General features: G+C 43.8%; 1 protein-coding gene across 1 annotated transcript in view; it reads left to right on the top strand.

Moving 5' to 3' along the window:
- Positions 1 to 15,688, top strand: part of ACOXL (acyl-CoA oxidase like) — a 365,308-nt gene that overhangs the window by 186,116 nt on the left and 163,504 nt on the right. Inside the window, 1 exon segment of the mRNA XM_025353945.1 lies at positions 11,503 to 11,512. Within this exon segment, the coding sequence (XP_025209730.1) occupies positions 11,503 to 11,512 (10 nt within the window).

Genomic DNA, 15,688 nt, shown 5'->3' with positions numbered 1-15,688 from the left:
GTTGATAGTTTCTTTTGCTGTGCAAATGCTCTTTCATGTAATTAGGTCTCATTGGTCAATTTTTTTGTTTTTTGCAATTGCTTTGGCATCTTTGTCATGAAATCTGTGCCAAGGCCTATGTCCAGAATGGTATTTCCTAAGTTATCTTCCAGGGTTTTTATAGTTTTAGGTTTTATATTTAAATCTTTAATCCATCTTGAGTTAATTTTTGTATATGCTGTAAGGAACGGGTCCAGTTCCAATCTTCTGCATTTGGCTAGCCAGTTATTTCAGCACCATTTATTGAATAGAGAGTCTTTTCCTCATTGCTTGTTTTTGTCATTGTCGTCGAAGATCAGGTGATCAGAGGTGTGTGGCCTTATTTCTGGGCTCTCTATTCTGTTCCATTGGTCTATGTGTCTGTTTTTGTAGCAGTACCATGCTGCTTTGGTTACTGTAGCCTTGTATTATCATTTGAAGTTAAATAATGTGATGCCTTCAGCTTTGTTCATTTGGCTTAAGATTGCCTTAGCTATTCAGGCTCTTTTTGGTTCTGTATGAATTTTAAAATAGTTTTGTTTTTTCTAATTCTGTGAAGAATGTCATTGGTAGTTTGATAGGAATAGCATTGAATCTGTAAATTGCTTTGGGCAATATGGCCATTTTAACACTATCAATTATCTCAGTCCATTAGCATGGGATGTTTTTCCAATTGTTTGTGTCATCTCTGATTTCTTTGAGCAGTGTTTTGTCATTCTCATTGTAGAGATCTTTCACCTTCCTGGTTAGCTGTATTCCTAGGTATTTTATTCTTTTTGTGGCAATTGTGAATAGAATTGCCTTTCTGATTTGGCTCTCAGTTTGGACGTTGCTGGTGTATAGAAGCTACTGATTTTTGTACATCAATTTTCTATCCTGAAACTTTGCTGAAGTTGTTTATCAGCTCTAAGAGCTTTTGGGTAGATATTATAAGGTTTTATATATCGAGAATTATGTCATCTGCAAACAGAGATAATTTGACTTCTGCCCTTTCTATTTGGATGCCTTTTATTTCTTTCTCTTGCCTGATTGCCCTGGCTAGGATTTCCAGTACTATGCTGAATATGAGTGGTGAAAGTGGCATCCTTGTCTTGTTCTGGTTCTCAAGGGGAATAGTTTCAGCTTTTGCCCACTCCGTATGAAGTTGAGAGCCATGTCTTAAACCCAGAGACTATGTCCAAAGCTCATGCTCCAAACCACTCTGCCATATGCAAATTGAGTTGTGCTGGCTTCTGCCCTCTCTGCTTCAGAAAATTGCAGAGTCCTCCTTAATGGGATGAGCACAGTTTGGCTCTAACTTGTAACTTTCCAACTATGTGAATTTGGGTAGGTCCTCACTTCCCAAGCCTCAGTTTCCGGGTATCTGCAGACATGCCTTGCCGAGCTGCCCAGTGGTTAGCGTTAGTTGGAGTGGACCTTCCCATGGTGGTGGAAGTCAACCACCAGGACCAGTCAACCACCAGACCCTTCTTTTCCTATTAGTCTTTCTGAGATTTCCTGCTATTTCCCCCTGTTGTACAGCTGAGAGAAGTGAGGTGGAATTTGGTTAAATTACTCACCCCAATCCCCTTTGGTGAGTCGAGGAGAGGCTGGAACAGGAGTTGGCAGAGCTCTGCTCTTGGCATGCAGCTGTGACATTCCCAGTGGCCAGTGCTTCATGCTTACACATGTTCTGCATTTCAGTCTCTAATCTTCGCGTGTAAGGGGAGAATCAAACTGGCCTCATTTGAACGTGATGAAAACCCTTCACCTGCCCTTGTGGGAATGCTGCCTGAGAGCCGAACTCTGCTGGCTCTGATTAGTCACGTGAGGCAGGCCTGGCAGCTTCGCTTCGTTTCCCACTTTCTTGCTTTAAGGTTTGGGTGGGGTCAACCAAGTTCTTCAGACTGTTGATATTTAGTTCTACTTTCACATTGCCTGTTTTCTCCATATTTAAGCAAACCTAGATTGAATTTCTAAACTCCTCTGAGAGAATAATAGGGGAAACAGCCCTGGATCTTGCATTTCTGGAGAGGGGGCATTCTGAGAGATGGGACAGGTCCCTTGTCATGGAAGGGGAGCTGCTGGCTTTGGTGTGGTTGGAATCTCATGGTCAGGGCTCTGTGATCTTGGACTTTACCACTGGGAGCCTCAGTTTCCTTCTCTCTTAAGGCTCAGAACATGGTAGATATTCAATAAAACTTGATTCTCCTTCCCTTCCCTTTTGCTGGAGGTAGTAACAGATCACACTGAAAGATCTGAACTCTTTCCCTTCTTTACCTTCTCCCCCTCTGCCACCAGGACCCATTAGACACACATGGGAGCTGCCTGATTGGGGTTCCTTGGATGTGGCTTTGGACCATGGAGGAAAGCTACCTTCTCAGCCACTGTTGACACCAAAGCATGGGGGTCTACAGGCCTGGGACCTGAACACACCACAGGGTCTTCACTGCCCCTCCACTGGGGAGAGCTGGAGCTCAAGCCCAGCTGCTGGCCTTGGCCCTGCACAGTCACATTCTTCACAAAGACCTCCTGCGGTGTCTCCTGGCCTTTGTGTTACCTGAGCCCGGATTCCCATGGCCTGGGCCTGTGCCCTCCATCTTGGCTCCTTTGAAACCAACACCAGAAGGTGCCACTCCTGCGTCACCGTGCCCTCAGGGCCAGTCTCCACAGCAGGACTTTATGTCTTCCCACATCACTGGAGAGCCTTCTCATCTCTGCCCCCAGCTGCCCTGTTTCTCCTCAGTGCGTTCCAGAATTTCACGAAGAAGAACAGAAACGGCCAAAGCAGAGTGAAAAAAAAATCTACAAAATTGGAGCGCAGTGAAGTCTCAAAAAAGCTTTGCAACCCAGCACAGTGATAAGGTTATCAGCAAACATGTACTGATCCCTCCTTTCACATTAGACGCAAAGCTGCTCTTTGCTGCTTGGAGATGTAATCCAGCCGGGCAGTGACTGAGCGATTATATTTAATGATTGCATAGGGAACGCTGAAGCAATTGCAAGTGTTTGTAAATTTTTTCAGAAAGTGATGTGAGGCAGAGCCCTCTGCTTATTCAGTAGACTTTGTCCCAGGACTAACTCCTCAGGGACATTCAACACCACCTCATTTATCTGGCATCAACCAACCCTTGGAACAGAGCCAAGGCCTGAAATAAACAAAACAGATCTCTGGGAATCACAAAGAGATGTTGCAAAGCCCACGTGCTGCAGCTCAAGCCCTTACTCCACTCCTGAAGGAGCCTGTAGCCTCTGTTCCTGCTTGTTCCATGTGGCTCCTGGTTTCTGTGGGCTGTAGAGGAAGGGCAGAGGGATTGTGAATGTCGACAGCTAAGACCACTCAGGGGCCAGGGACCAAGGAAGATCCAGAAGAACTATGAAAAAAAAAAAAATAGATTGAAAAATCCAAGAGCACAGTGGGCTCCTGCCCAGCCCTCAGGGGGACTCAAAGCTCATCTGGAACAGTCCTCCAGGCAAAGTGGACCCCAGGCAAGCAGCAGACTGGTGCGAGCAGAGACAGTCATTCGGGGGTCTCCCCTCCAACCTGGATGCTGTAGACTTACTATTCCCTGGAGTAACATAGATGGTGTTTGTTTAAATACTTAGCTTCTCACAGCAACCCCTGAGACATGTACATTTCACTACAGACCAGTAGGTCAGCCTGACTTAGATCTGATGTGGCAGAGGCCCTTTTGCTGCCTATACAATTTCTTAAGAAGCAGAACCATGAAAAATTCTGGCTGGTGCTTGGGTCATGAATAGCTGAGTCCAGCTGGCTGGGATTGCGTTTATGGGCAGGACAGGGTTGAGCTGAGCTTCATCATAATGCCAAGTGACTTGTGGGTAGGGTGGAAGAAGTTCAAGCATGGTCCATACTCAGAGGGTCCAAGGCTGGATCTGGCAAACCTCCCAAGAAGGATCTGTCTGGGGTCCAAGTGTCAATATGGCCCCCTAGTAGAAGGGCCTTCTCAGTGGTTACCATGACAACTTTATCAGCCAAACTCTTTGCTCAAGGGTCTCATTTTTCCAGGGCATCAACTGGTTTCTGACCAACTCCCTTTCTTTTTATTTTATTGGTCAGAGATCTCTTTTTCTGGAAGGATCGAGAGCCTTCAAGAAAAATCCCAAAGTTCTGGGGCTCTGGATTAAAGCCTAGGCTTCCCCTCCCCTCTGCTGTTATTTTCTGAGCATTCTGCTGACCCCAACCTATTTGGCTACAGGGATTTACAAAGACAGCACAATAAAAATCACCTTGTGGTTATAAATGATTCAACTTTGAAAGAACCTTGCTCCAAGATTAGAGGAATCAGCTCTTATTTTTTGAAAAAAAAAAAAAAGAAAATGCATTTTTGACTCCCTGACATTCTCTTGAGTCCCTGCTATGAAGAAGCACTAGGGACATATATAGATGTTGTCACCTTTAATCCTCCAATAGTCCTGTGAGTAGGAGTTATTATCCTTAGAGTTTTCCCATGGAAGGACGAACAAGGCCAGAAGTGAGACGTTACTTCTCCAAATCTACTAAAACGCAGAGGCAAAGGTTCTACAGGCCTTCCAAACTAAGGCTATTATCCCTAATTCAGGACCTTGTCCCCTTTTTTGGCAGGTGGTAACTTTCTTCCCTGGCCCTCTGGGTTCCGTGTTAATGAATGTTCTACACTTAACCCTCATTTAACATAAGTCCATGGCTTTTAAACAATCCTCTGTCTTTTGATGTTAATTTGTGGTTACTGGAAAAAATCGCTCCCTGGTGAGAAAGTCCATATGTCATCTTTGTGAGGGTCCTAGGTTAGCAGGTCCTATCTTGTCAGGCAAATTAGAGGGGGAGAGTAGCCAGCAGTAAAACTGACCCTCATCACTGATAAGGAAAAGAGAGATTGCTAAAATGACCCAGGGATAATCCATTTTGTTTGGCAGCATTCCTTTGAGGGTCTCAGCCCAACATTTTTAAGGGCATAAACAAGGCGATTATAAATTTCATAAGGAATGGATAGCAGCCAGACATATGAGAGAATAATGGACAGAACTGGCATAGATCCTGGGCCAATTTGCCAAATTTTGGATCCACTGTATGTTGTTTAACTTTCTCATTTTACTCTCCCTTGAGCCAGTTCAATCCAGAAGGATTCACCCCATATCCCAGCAAGGAAACCAGAAGGTTGGTGGCGGGGAGATGAAGTTTTACAAGTTGACTTCTGAATTTGTGATCATCTTAGTTAAGATCATTTGGGATGCAAGTAAAAGAGATCAATTATAAACTTTCTCCAGCAAGAACGAAGAATCAATCTTAAGGAGGAAGAGGTGGGGGGTGGAGAGAGAGAGAGAGAGAAAGTTCTGGAATTTAGCTCTCATGAGAACCAGGGACTGGAAAGGGGTCTGGAGTCCCTGACTCCATGCTAGGGGGTCTCTCTCGGGACCCATAGTCTCAGCCTTTGCCCCTCTTGGTGTCTGCCCATTCTTGCTCTTCTCTGCATTTGTGACTGTCCATTGCTATGGAATTTATAGCATCTCTTTTCCAGCCACACTCTGAGATGGTGTTTCTCAGATCAAATGCTGAATCCCCATCTCAGTTGAGTCAGAGTCCTTTCCAACTCAGCCATGAACGTGTCATGAGCGTGCCGGCGGACGCCCCATCTCTGTAGGTGCTAAGACAGTTCCCCAAAAAATAGCAGCTGAGCAGATATCTATTATAATGTGTGTGGTAGTTTTAAAAATATTTTCTAATACTGTAAAGCTGGTGTATAGAAATGGAGTTTAATTTTGTATGTTTATCTTATAATCAACAACCTAGTTAAATTGCTACATTAATTCTAACGATCTGTTTGTAGTTCTTTTGGGTTTCCTATGAAGATAGTCCTATCATCTGAGAAAAACGATAGCTTTGCTTCTTCCTTTCCAATGATTTACATTTGTTTCTTTGTCTATATTATAGAAGTGGCAAGAACTTCCAATGCAGTGGTTAAAGGAAGTGGTTCATAACAGGCACCTGTATTTTATCCTTGACTTTAAAAGAAATGTGTTTACTATTTCACCATTAAGGATATTATTTGATGTGGGACTTGTGCAGATATTCTTTATTATGTTAAGGAAAAGCCTGTTTTACTCTTCATTTATAAACAGTTTTGTGCATGTCTGGATTTATTGGATTTGTTTTAAAATTTAAATATAGTCATTTTATGGAAATTATTTTTCTGCATTTATTTTATTGAGATGATTGCACATTTTCTTCCCTTTAATCTGTTAATGTGGTGAATTTACATTAACAGATTTTCTAATGTTAACAAATCTTGCGTTTCAGGATATATACAACTCAGTCATGATGTATGTGTGTGTATTTAAAAAGCTGCTGATTTCGTTTCCTGATATTTGTTTAGGGTTTTCTGCTCTGTGATTATGAATGAGGTTGGCCTCTGCTGTTCTTTTCTAGGGGTGTCCTTAATCTAGTTTGGATATCCAGGCTACATCACCCTCATTAAATGACTTGGTGGTGTTCCTTATTTTTCTGTTCTCTAGAAGAGTTTGTATAGAATTGAATTATCTGTTCCTTGAATATTTGTTTCAAATATAACTATAAGGCTAAACAGACCTTGTGGTTTCTTTCTAAGAACATGTGAAATGATTGGTTCTGTTTCTTTCCTGGTTATAAGCTATTCAGCTTTTCTTTTCTTCTTGAGTCATTTTTGCTAATTTTTATTTTCCTAGTAATTTGTCCGTTTCTTTTTATTTTTAAAATTTATCAACCATAAAGTCTATGATACCCTTTGCTCTTTTTAACCCCTGCTGTATGGGTAGTTACGCCCCTTTGCCATTTCTAATATTGTTTGTTTCCCACAACCACCTTGTCACTTGATCTATTTTGTATATTTTTTCAAATAATAAACTTTTGGCTTTGTTGATCCTCTCCACTATATCTGGTTTTTCTATTTCATTGATTTTTATCTTTATTACTTCTTTTCTTCTGAGACAAGGTTTCACTGTGTCACCCAGGCTAGAGTGCAGTAGCGTGATCACAGCTCTTGGGCTCAAGTGACCCCCCCACCTCAGCCTCCCAGGGAGCTGGGATTACAGGTGTGTGCTATCATGTCCAGCAAATTTTTAAAATTTTTGTTGAAATGGGGATCTCACTATGTTGCCCAGGCTAGTCTCAAACTCCTGGGCTAAAACCATCCTCCTGCTTCAGCCTCCCAAAATGTTGGGATTACAGGAGCGAGCCACCATGTCTGGCCATTACTTATTTTCTTCTACTTTCTTTGGGTTTATTCTCCTGCTCCTCCTATAGTATCTTAATTTGAATGTTATCTTATTTTCTCCATTTTTCTTTTTCTATTATTAACATTTAAAGTGATAAATTTTCTTTTTAAATGCTGCATTGGTTATCTCAACCATGATTTGATATATAAGATTTTCAGTTTATTGATTCTAAATTTATTTTAATTTCCATGGTGACTTATTTGACCTATGAATTCGTTGATTATGTTTTTCAGTTTTCTAATGTCTGGTGTTAAAAAAAAATAGCCAACATTTGTAGAATTCTTACTGTATGTCAAGTATCTGTCTTCACTCTTTACATTCATTAACATAAATTCTCACAGTGACCCTATAGAGAAGGACTGTTCTGACCCCAATATTATGTATGTGAAAAATGGGACACTGGGAGTTTAAGCAAGTTGCCCAAGATCACACGGCTCCCGAGTTGGCAGAGCTGAGATTCAAATCCAGGCTGTTTGGCTAGGCAGTGTGACTACCGTACACTAGTGGCTTTTTTTTTTTTTTAATTACAGTTCTTGTTGTTATTATCATTATAATTACTGTTCTACATATATATATATATATTTTTTTCAATTAATTCCGTCATAGAGAAAACGGCCCGTGTCATTTTTTAAAAAATTTCAAAAAAATTTTTTTGACCTTTTTGTATGGCCTGTTCTGTGATCTAGAGGCTGGTCAGTTTCCATGTGTGCCTCAGAGGAGTATGTCTTCTGCAATTGGATGCAGGGTTTCAAAGGTGACCAATAGATCAAGCTTCTTAGTGGCATTCTTCAACTATGCCCTATTCTTACTGAGGTTTTGACCTGACTGATCTGTCAATCATTGAGAGATGTGTGCTGAAATCTCCCACTGTTGAGAGTGGATTTGTCAGTGTATCCATCCATTTTTATACTGCTATAAAGAAATACCTAAGACTGGATAATTTATGGAAAAAAAAAAAGGTTTAATTAACTCACAGTTCCACAGGCTGTACAGGAAGCACGGGTGAGTGTCCTCAGGAAACTTACAACTGTGGCGGAAGGTGAAGGGGAAGCAATTATGTCTTACCATGGCAGAGCAGGAGTGAGAGAGATAAGTCAGCGGGAGCCGCACACTTTTAAATGATCAGATCTCGTGAGAACTCACTCATTATCGTGAGAACAACAAGGGGGAAATCCACCCCATGATCCAGTCAATTCCCACCAGGCCCCTGCTCCAGTTGGACATGAGATTTGGGTGGGGACGCAAACCCAAACCATATCAGTGACTCTTTGTAATTCTATCAATTTCAGTCTCATTATTTTGACATTGCATTATTAGATGTTTATAAGTTTTAAATTGTTATATTTTCCTAGTGAATTGAGTCTTTGATCTTTATGTAATTGACTCCCTTTATCAATAGCAATGCCTTAAAATGTGTTTTGTCTAACATTAACATAAGGACAAAAGCCTCCATTTGGTTGGCATTTACCTGTTATATCCTTATAGTTTCAACTTTTCTGTGTTATTGTGTTTATGTGTCTTATAAACAATGTTTGTCTATCTTCGAAATTGAATCTACCTTGATAATCTCATTTTATCTGTTTAGTCCAAGTAATTATTGTCATCACTGACATATTTGAATTTATGTTTTCCATCTTACACTTATTTTCTATTTGTTGAGTCTTATCTTTGCTTGTTTGGACTTACCACCTTCAGCTTTATGGTGTTTATTTTCCCTTTTCCATTTTTCCCTTTTCTGGTTTTCACTCTACTTGTGCTTATTTTGTGGCCACCCTAGCAATTTTAACATGCACATTTAACTTGCAAAGTCTAAAGTTAATTATTAGCATTCTTTTCTCCCAATAATAGAAGAGCTTAGATTGCTTTAACTAATCATCGGCTCCCACCCTCTACATTACTGTTGTCCACTACTCCAGTACTGTGTTTTTAATCCCACAAATTAGCCATCATGTTTATTATTATATGGGATCATTTTTTCTTTAGAGTTACCACCTTTTCCCAATTTCTTTGCTCACAATTCCTTCTTGCATCTCTGTAGTTGTTTCCTGGTTTCTGGAGGACTTTCTTCTAAACACCATTTAGTGTGGGTCTGTAGTTTTTGTCTGAATCTGTCTGTTTCATCTCAATGTAGAAAAGTTACATATTGTTCAGTATAGAATTCATTGTTGATAGTTATTCTGTCTTAACACTTTGAAGTTTTGCTTATCTGGATTTCCTTGTTGCTGAGGAATCAGCTATCTACCAGTAATTTTTCATGGCAGTCTATTTTTTCTTTCTGTTTCTTTTAAGATATTTTCTTTGTTGTCATGACCTATGGTTTCACTACAATATGTATAAATATAAATTTGGTTGTATTTTTCCTGTCTGGATTCATTTGAGGTTGGTAACTATGTGGATTTGTGTCACTAACGATTCTGTAACATTTTAGGCCATTGACATTTGGAATATTGTTTTCTTTGCATTATCTCTTTCTAGGCATATTAGGCTAATATCAATATCTGCTGCCTCTGCAGTTTTGATTCTGTTGATTTTTTAATCTTCTGTTTGTTTTTTATTTGCCCTTGTGTTTTGTGAGCAGCCTGTGAATAAGTAGGTGGCTGCTGCAGTGCTAACTGCCTCTTTCATTCTCAGCGCTCGGCAAGCCCTTCATTGTCTGCCTCCATCCCCACCCCCAGCTAGTCCACCTCTCTCTCTCTCTCTCTCTCTCTCTCTCTCTTTTTCTGTCTCTTGCCACCTATGGTCTGTGTCCCACTCAGCAGCTGGAGTCATCTTTTAAAATCACAAATCATCTGATTCCAAAGCTTAGAATTTATTTTTAACTTTACATTTCACCTAACATAAAATAAATCCCCAAGATGGCTGCTGAGGCCCCGGGTGACTTGACCCCTGTCTGCCCCCAAAGGCTTCTCTTTGGGCCCCTCCCCGCTCACTTATCATCTCCAGCCCAGCCTTCTTTCCAGGCCCTGGACATTCTGTGCCCCTTCATGCCTCAGGGCGTTTGCACAGGCTGCTCTCTCAGCTGGAACAAGCATCCTCCCGTTCCCAGATTGGCTGAATTCCCTTCTTTAAGTTTCCAAGTTAAGCAAGCCCTCTGAAATCCATCTCTGGCATCCAGGTTGGAGGAGGTCTCTCTTGCTATTTGTTTTCTTACAGAGCCTCCCTGCCCCCATCTTTTCCTTTCTGGCATTTGCCACGGATTTTTTTCTTTTTCTTTTTTTTTTTTTTTTTTTGAGATGGAGTCTGGCTCTGTTGCCCAGGCTGGAGTGCAGTGGTGCGATCTCAGCTCACTGCAGTCTCTGTCTCCCAGGTTCAAGCAATTCTCCTGTGTCAGCCTCCTGAGTAGCTGGGATTACAGGCATGCACCTCTACGCCTGGCTAATTTTGTATTTTTAGTAGAAACGGGGTTGTTGGTCAGGATGTTCTCAAACTCCTGAACCACCTGCCTCAGCATCTCAAAGTGCTGGGATTACATGTGTGCCACAGATTTTTAATTACCTATTTTATTTGTCCACCTGGCCAATGCCTCTCTCTCCCATGAGGACAGGGCCATGGCTATAGTTCACTATGGGTAGCGTAGTCCCTAAGATGGAGGGAGCCTTGGTATGCATTCGGTGACAGAATCCATGAAGGAACTCCCTCCTGCCCACTCTGTCCAGCAAATAAATCATGGGAGTGCAGGGCAGCAGCGACAGGGTCCCCTCAAAGCATGCGGCAGGATGGGGCAACCTGCCATCACTCCCCTGGACTCAGAATCCGGAATTCAGGAGACCCAACCCAGATCTCAGCTGTCACAAGACAGGTTGCAGTGACTCTCCATGCTCCCAGATCCCCTCACGTACGGGTTCTGCACCTGTGGGCACGGTGGAGGTCACAGGCATAAAATTAGTGCCACCCGAAGACACGGTGCCTCTAGGTTGGTGGGTCAATCTCTGTATTTTTAATTGGTCTCCTTGAACAAATAAGATAAGATTGATTTCATGTTTTGTTGTCTTCAGATGAACAGAATTTACCCTCATTTGTTTAAAAAAGGGGAAAGAATGCCTGTTTCTGATTTGTTCTGATACATTTATTAAATGTAATCATATAGTAAAAAATTCAGCGATGTTAAAAACAGCAGGAAAATATTAAACTTTCCATGTACAAAGTTTGGATCATAAAATATGTTTCGTGGGGCTCTCACTGAAATGGGACACAACCTTCATGACACTCACAATTAGTTGCTAAGAGGCTCGATGTAACCCAGAAGGCAGAGAGTGGAGGAACTGTCTACCGAGTGGGCTCTTGCTTCACAGAGCCCAGGCTCTGGCTGCTTCCCTCTCTGAGGCTTCCGCTGGCATTTGGAACATGGGTTTAGAGTTCCCTCTGTCTATCTCATGTTTCTTTCTCTCCTTCTTAGGAATAAAGTAAGCTCATGGAAAATCTTACTTTTTTGTTCAGATGGAACCTGTTTCTTGTGTACCACCCTTTTATTTCCCACTACCCATCGACCCCACCAATAAACAAATGAATATCCCCACTCAGGAGTCCAATGTAGAAAGGAGAAAAATTTCTTTTTGTAATGAAAACCTAAGGTGCTACTTACTGAGTGCCTTGAGTTGATGGCTTAGGAAAGGGCTTCCTCAGACTCCAAAAGATTTGTTCATGTTGGAGAAGCAGTTAACATTGATTTATCTCTGGTCATGAACAGACACGGTTCAAGCTAACACTTCCCACATGCTGTGTTTGTCTGTGCTGGCTGCTATACAAAGTGCCATAGACTGGGTGGATTAAACAACAGGAATTTCTGTTCTCACAGCTCTGGAGCTGGAAGTCTGGGATCCAGGTGTGGGCGGGGTTGGTCTCTTCTGAGACTCTCTTCTTGACCTGTGGATGACCATCTCCTGCCTGTGTCTTCACATGTTCCTGCGTCTGTGTCTGTGTCCTGATGTCCTCTTATAAGGATGCCAGTAAATATTGCTTTAGGGTTGCCCAATTACCTCGTTTAATCTTAATTACCGCTTTTAAGGTCCTGTTTTGAAATACAGTCACATTGAGGTTATGGGGGTTAGGACTTCAATATAAGAATTTTGTGGGGGACCGGGGCAGTGGCTCATGCCACCCAGCACTTTGGGAGGCTGAGGCAGGTGGATCACCTAAGGTGAGGAGTTCGAGACCAGCCTGGCCAACATGGTGAAACCCGTCTCTACTAAAAATACAAAAAAAAGCCGGGCATGGTTGCGGGCGCCTATAATCCAGCTTATGCTGGAGGCTGAGGCAGAAGAATCGCTTGAACCTGGGAGGTGGAGGTTGCAGTGAGGTGAGATCGTGCCGCTGCACTCCAGCCTGGGTGACAGAGTGAGACTCCGTCTCAAAAAAAAATAAAAAGAAATTTTGGGGGGACACAATGATGTAGCCCATAGTGCCTGTGTATGCATGCGTGTGCACGTACACACACATGCACACGCGCACACACGCATGCGTGTACACACACACATGCACACGCATGCACCCACATGCGCACACACACGCTCTCAGGCATACGCTCTGTACTTTTCTAAAGGCCTCTTCCAGCTAAATTTTTAGTTTTAATCTGAGATATAGCAAAGGCCCAGTGAATAGGTCTTGCAATGAAACGATTCCCTACAGAGACATATGGGGTGAGAACCCCATACACCTTCAGCGAAGCATCATTGGCCACGTGTCGGCTGTGGGGAGACCTGGCTGGCCCAGCACACAGGCCAGTCTGTGTGCAGAATGGTCCCTGACAGCTGGAACAACCGCTGTTGGTTCAGGGGCCCTCACGCTGCAATCAGCACCACCTCAGCTGGGAAGGACAGGGATGTTTTAGGGAACTGATCCCCCAGGCTCCCATTCAGTCGGCAGCTCCAAGTGGACACAGAAGCCTGTGAATCGTGTGATGTGGCAGCCTTCCTGCTGAGCGGGCATCTGTGGTACCCTGGTTAAAGCCAAGACAATTCAGAGGCTGAGAGAAATGAAATCGAATCCCCAGGGGACTGAGGGAGCCCGTGGGCATCAGATGGAAGGAAAACGCCCCATGGCAGGAATGGGAGTGGAGAGCGTGAAATGCAGGCATGGCAGTTTCCCCAGAATACTTTGGATTTCCCTGGACAATGCCACAGAGGACCCTGGGCATCCTGGGACACCAAGGAGCCTGCGCTTCCTCCTGGGCAGATGCAGGTTCTCATCTGTCGGCTCCTGGAGGTCTGCACTGGAGAGGAGAACATTTGGCACCTGGCATGACTCCTGTAGAGCAGTCCCTGCCCTGCCCTGGGAGCTAATGGGTATTTTCCACCTGCTGCAAAAATAGACTTGATTCAGATACCTCATCCTGAGATTGGCTTACCCAGGCCTACACAGCCCCTCCAGGCAGACAAGACCCCTCACATGTTACCACTGAATGAAACACAGGGTCCAGGCAGATGGAGTTCCAGGGACAGAGTGGGGCAAACCTTGGAATCTTGCTTGACTGAGTGTGGATGGCCCCTTGGCCTGACTCAAGGCTTGAGGGAGATGACAGAGGGTTCATTGAGGATGCCAGGGCCCTCCATGTGGCTCTGCACTCAGGCTTTGCACACTGTCTCTCCTGAGCCTGAGGCCACAGCCCTGCCCTGCCCCATGAACCCCAGGCAGGAGGCTGTCGGCTCTTGACCCAGCTGGGTCTGGGGTGACATTCAGCTTCAGAAGTCATGCTTTTCTCCCAGCCCTGTGGATCCCACTCAGCATCAGGTGGCTAGTGCAGGAAGCCCTCTGCCTTTGTTTCTCTTGGGCACCTGCTCAAAGTCCCTTTACGTGCAAAGTCTTTATTCCTTGTTTCCTCCATCTCCACTTCCTCCCCCTGAAAAGAGCTGATGGCCAATTGTCACTGGGGCCCAGGAGAGGCTCCTTCCTTCCCTCTCACCTGGGCTCTTTGTCCTGTGCCACACCTGTCCTGGTCTTTGTGAGGCATGGCCATCTCCACGCTGGGCTGATAGAAGTCCACCTCGCATCCTTTGAGAGAACTTGAGTCACCTCTAGTTGCCATTTCTAGCCTCCCTCCCCGCCAACCCCCGAGAATGAGGGATGCTAGGACACTGCCCAGGTTCAGCATTCAGCACCGCAGGCTATAGAAGCTAAGGCAAGGTTTCCATTCACCATTCTGCACACATTCTTCTTTCAGTGATGACTGCGTATATCAATAGCAGTGTTCAGTAAGGGCCAAGCAAGACCAGGATCTCAGAGTTAAAGTTGAGCACCACATAGAGGCCGGAGCAGCACAAGGCAGGGGTTGGGGACAGGTGGGAAAATTGCTACCCGCTACCCAAGGCCACAGGTTATCCCAGTCAGATCCAGAGGCTGGAAGAGAGGAGTATAAGGCTGTTTGTCTTAAATAAAGGGCAGGGTGCTAGAAAGCGAAGGTGGTGGGTGGGGCAGCTGTTTTAAACAGAGAGGCAGGGATACCTTTCTTGCAGTGGAACTTCTTCAGACCTGAGATGGAAATGAAATGAGGGAGCCCCACGGAGGTCTGAGGGTAGTGTTCCAAACAATGAGAACAGGATTGCAAAACTCTTGGGAGGTGGGCAAACTGGTGTGGCCAGAATGAACCCAAGCAAGGTGCAGGGAAACCTCACTGAACTTCAGTTTTTTCATTCTGAAAAGTGGAGTGATGAGACGTGAGAAGTAGAAATGATACATTGTATGTAGTGCATATGGAAGTTGACCCTCGGTAGTGGCCTCCATGACTGTCCCTACTCTAGGCACACGTTGTGGTGCTGATCTGTAAAGACGTGTGAAGGTCTCCTCTGACTGTACCTTCCATGTGCGGTCATGGCCCTCCTCTCACAACTTTCCATGGCTCCCTTTTACCCAGATCAGCTCCATTGTTGGCTTCCGGGTCTTTCATTTCCTCCCCCACCAATCCCGCCAACTCCTCCCTCCATCCTTGTGATCCTTAGTCCAATCCTGAGCCTCTTTCTTGGGGTCTTTCTCAGGCACCCATTTACCTTCCACCTTGGGAGGTTGTGAATGACTTTTTTCTTTCTTTCTTCCTTTTTTTTTTTTTTTTTATAGTGCTTGTGTATTACTTTTAGTAATTAATTTAAAAAACCCAAAAAGGTCATTTTTAGTTAAAAAAGATACAGACACACATGCACAAACTGTTTATAATCGTTTGTCCCCCAAGAATTTGAGGCCTCAACTATAGAATTTAAGTCACTCAAGGAGACTCAGACTGCAGTCCCCATTCAGTGACTGCTCTATGCCATGGGTCTTTCTCTAAGCCACATACACATTTACCCAGAACATGGATGCTGGGACTTTCTAAGCCTGGCTAGTTTCTCAGTGGGTCACCTCAGGCTCCCAAGGATTGAGACTCCTGGGAGGCCAGGCCTTTCTGGCTTATTCTAAAGACATTAGATCATAAATGCACCTTGTTATTTTCAGGAGATAGAAAGCAACTTGACAA

Source organism: Theropithecus gelada, chromosome 13 (genome assembly GCF_003255815.1).
Source record: "Theropithecus gelada isolate Dixy chromosome 13, Tgel_1.0, whole genome shotgun sequence".
NCBI classification, from domain to species: Eukaryota; Metazoa; Chordata; class Mammalia; order Primates; family Cercopithecidae; genus Theropithecus; species Theropithecus gelada.
This window is presented reverse-complemented; position numbering and strand designations above follow the sequence as displayed.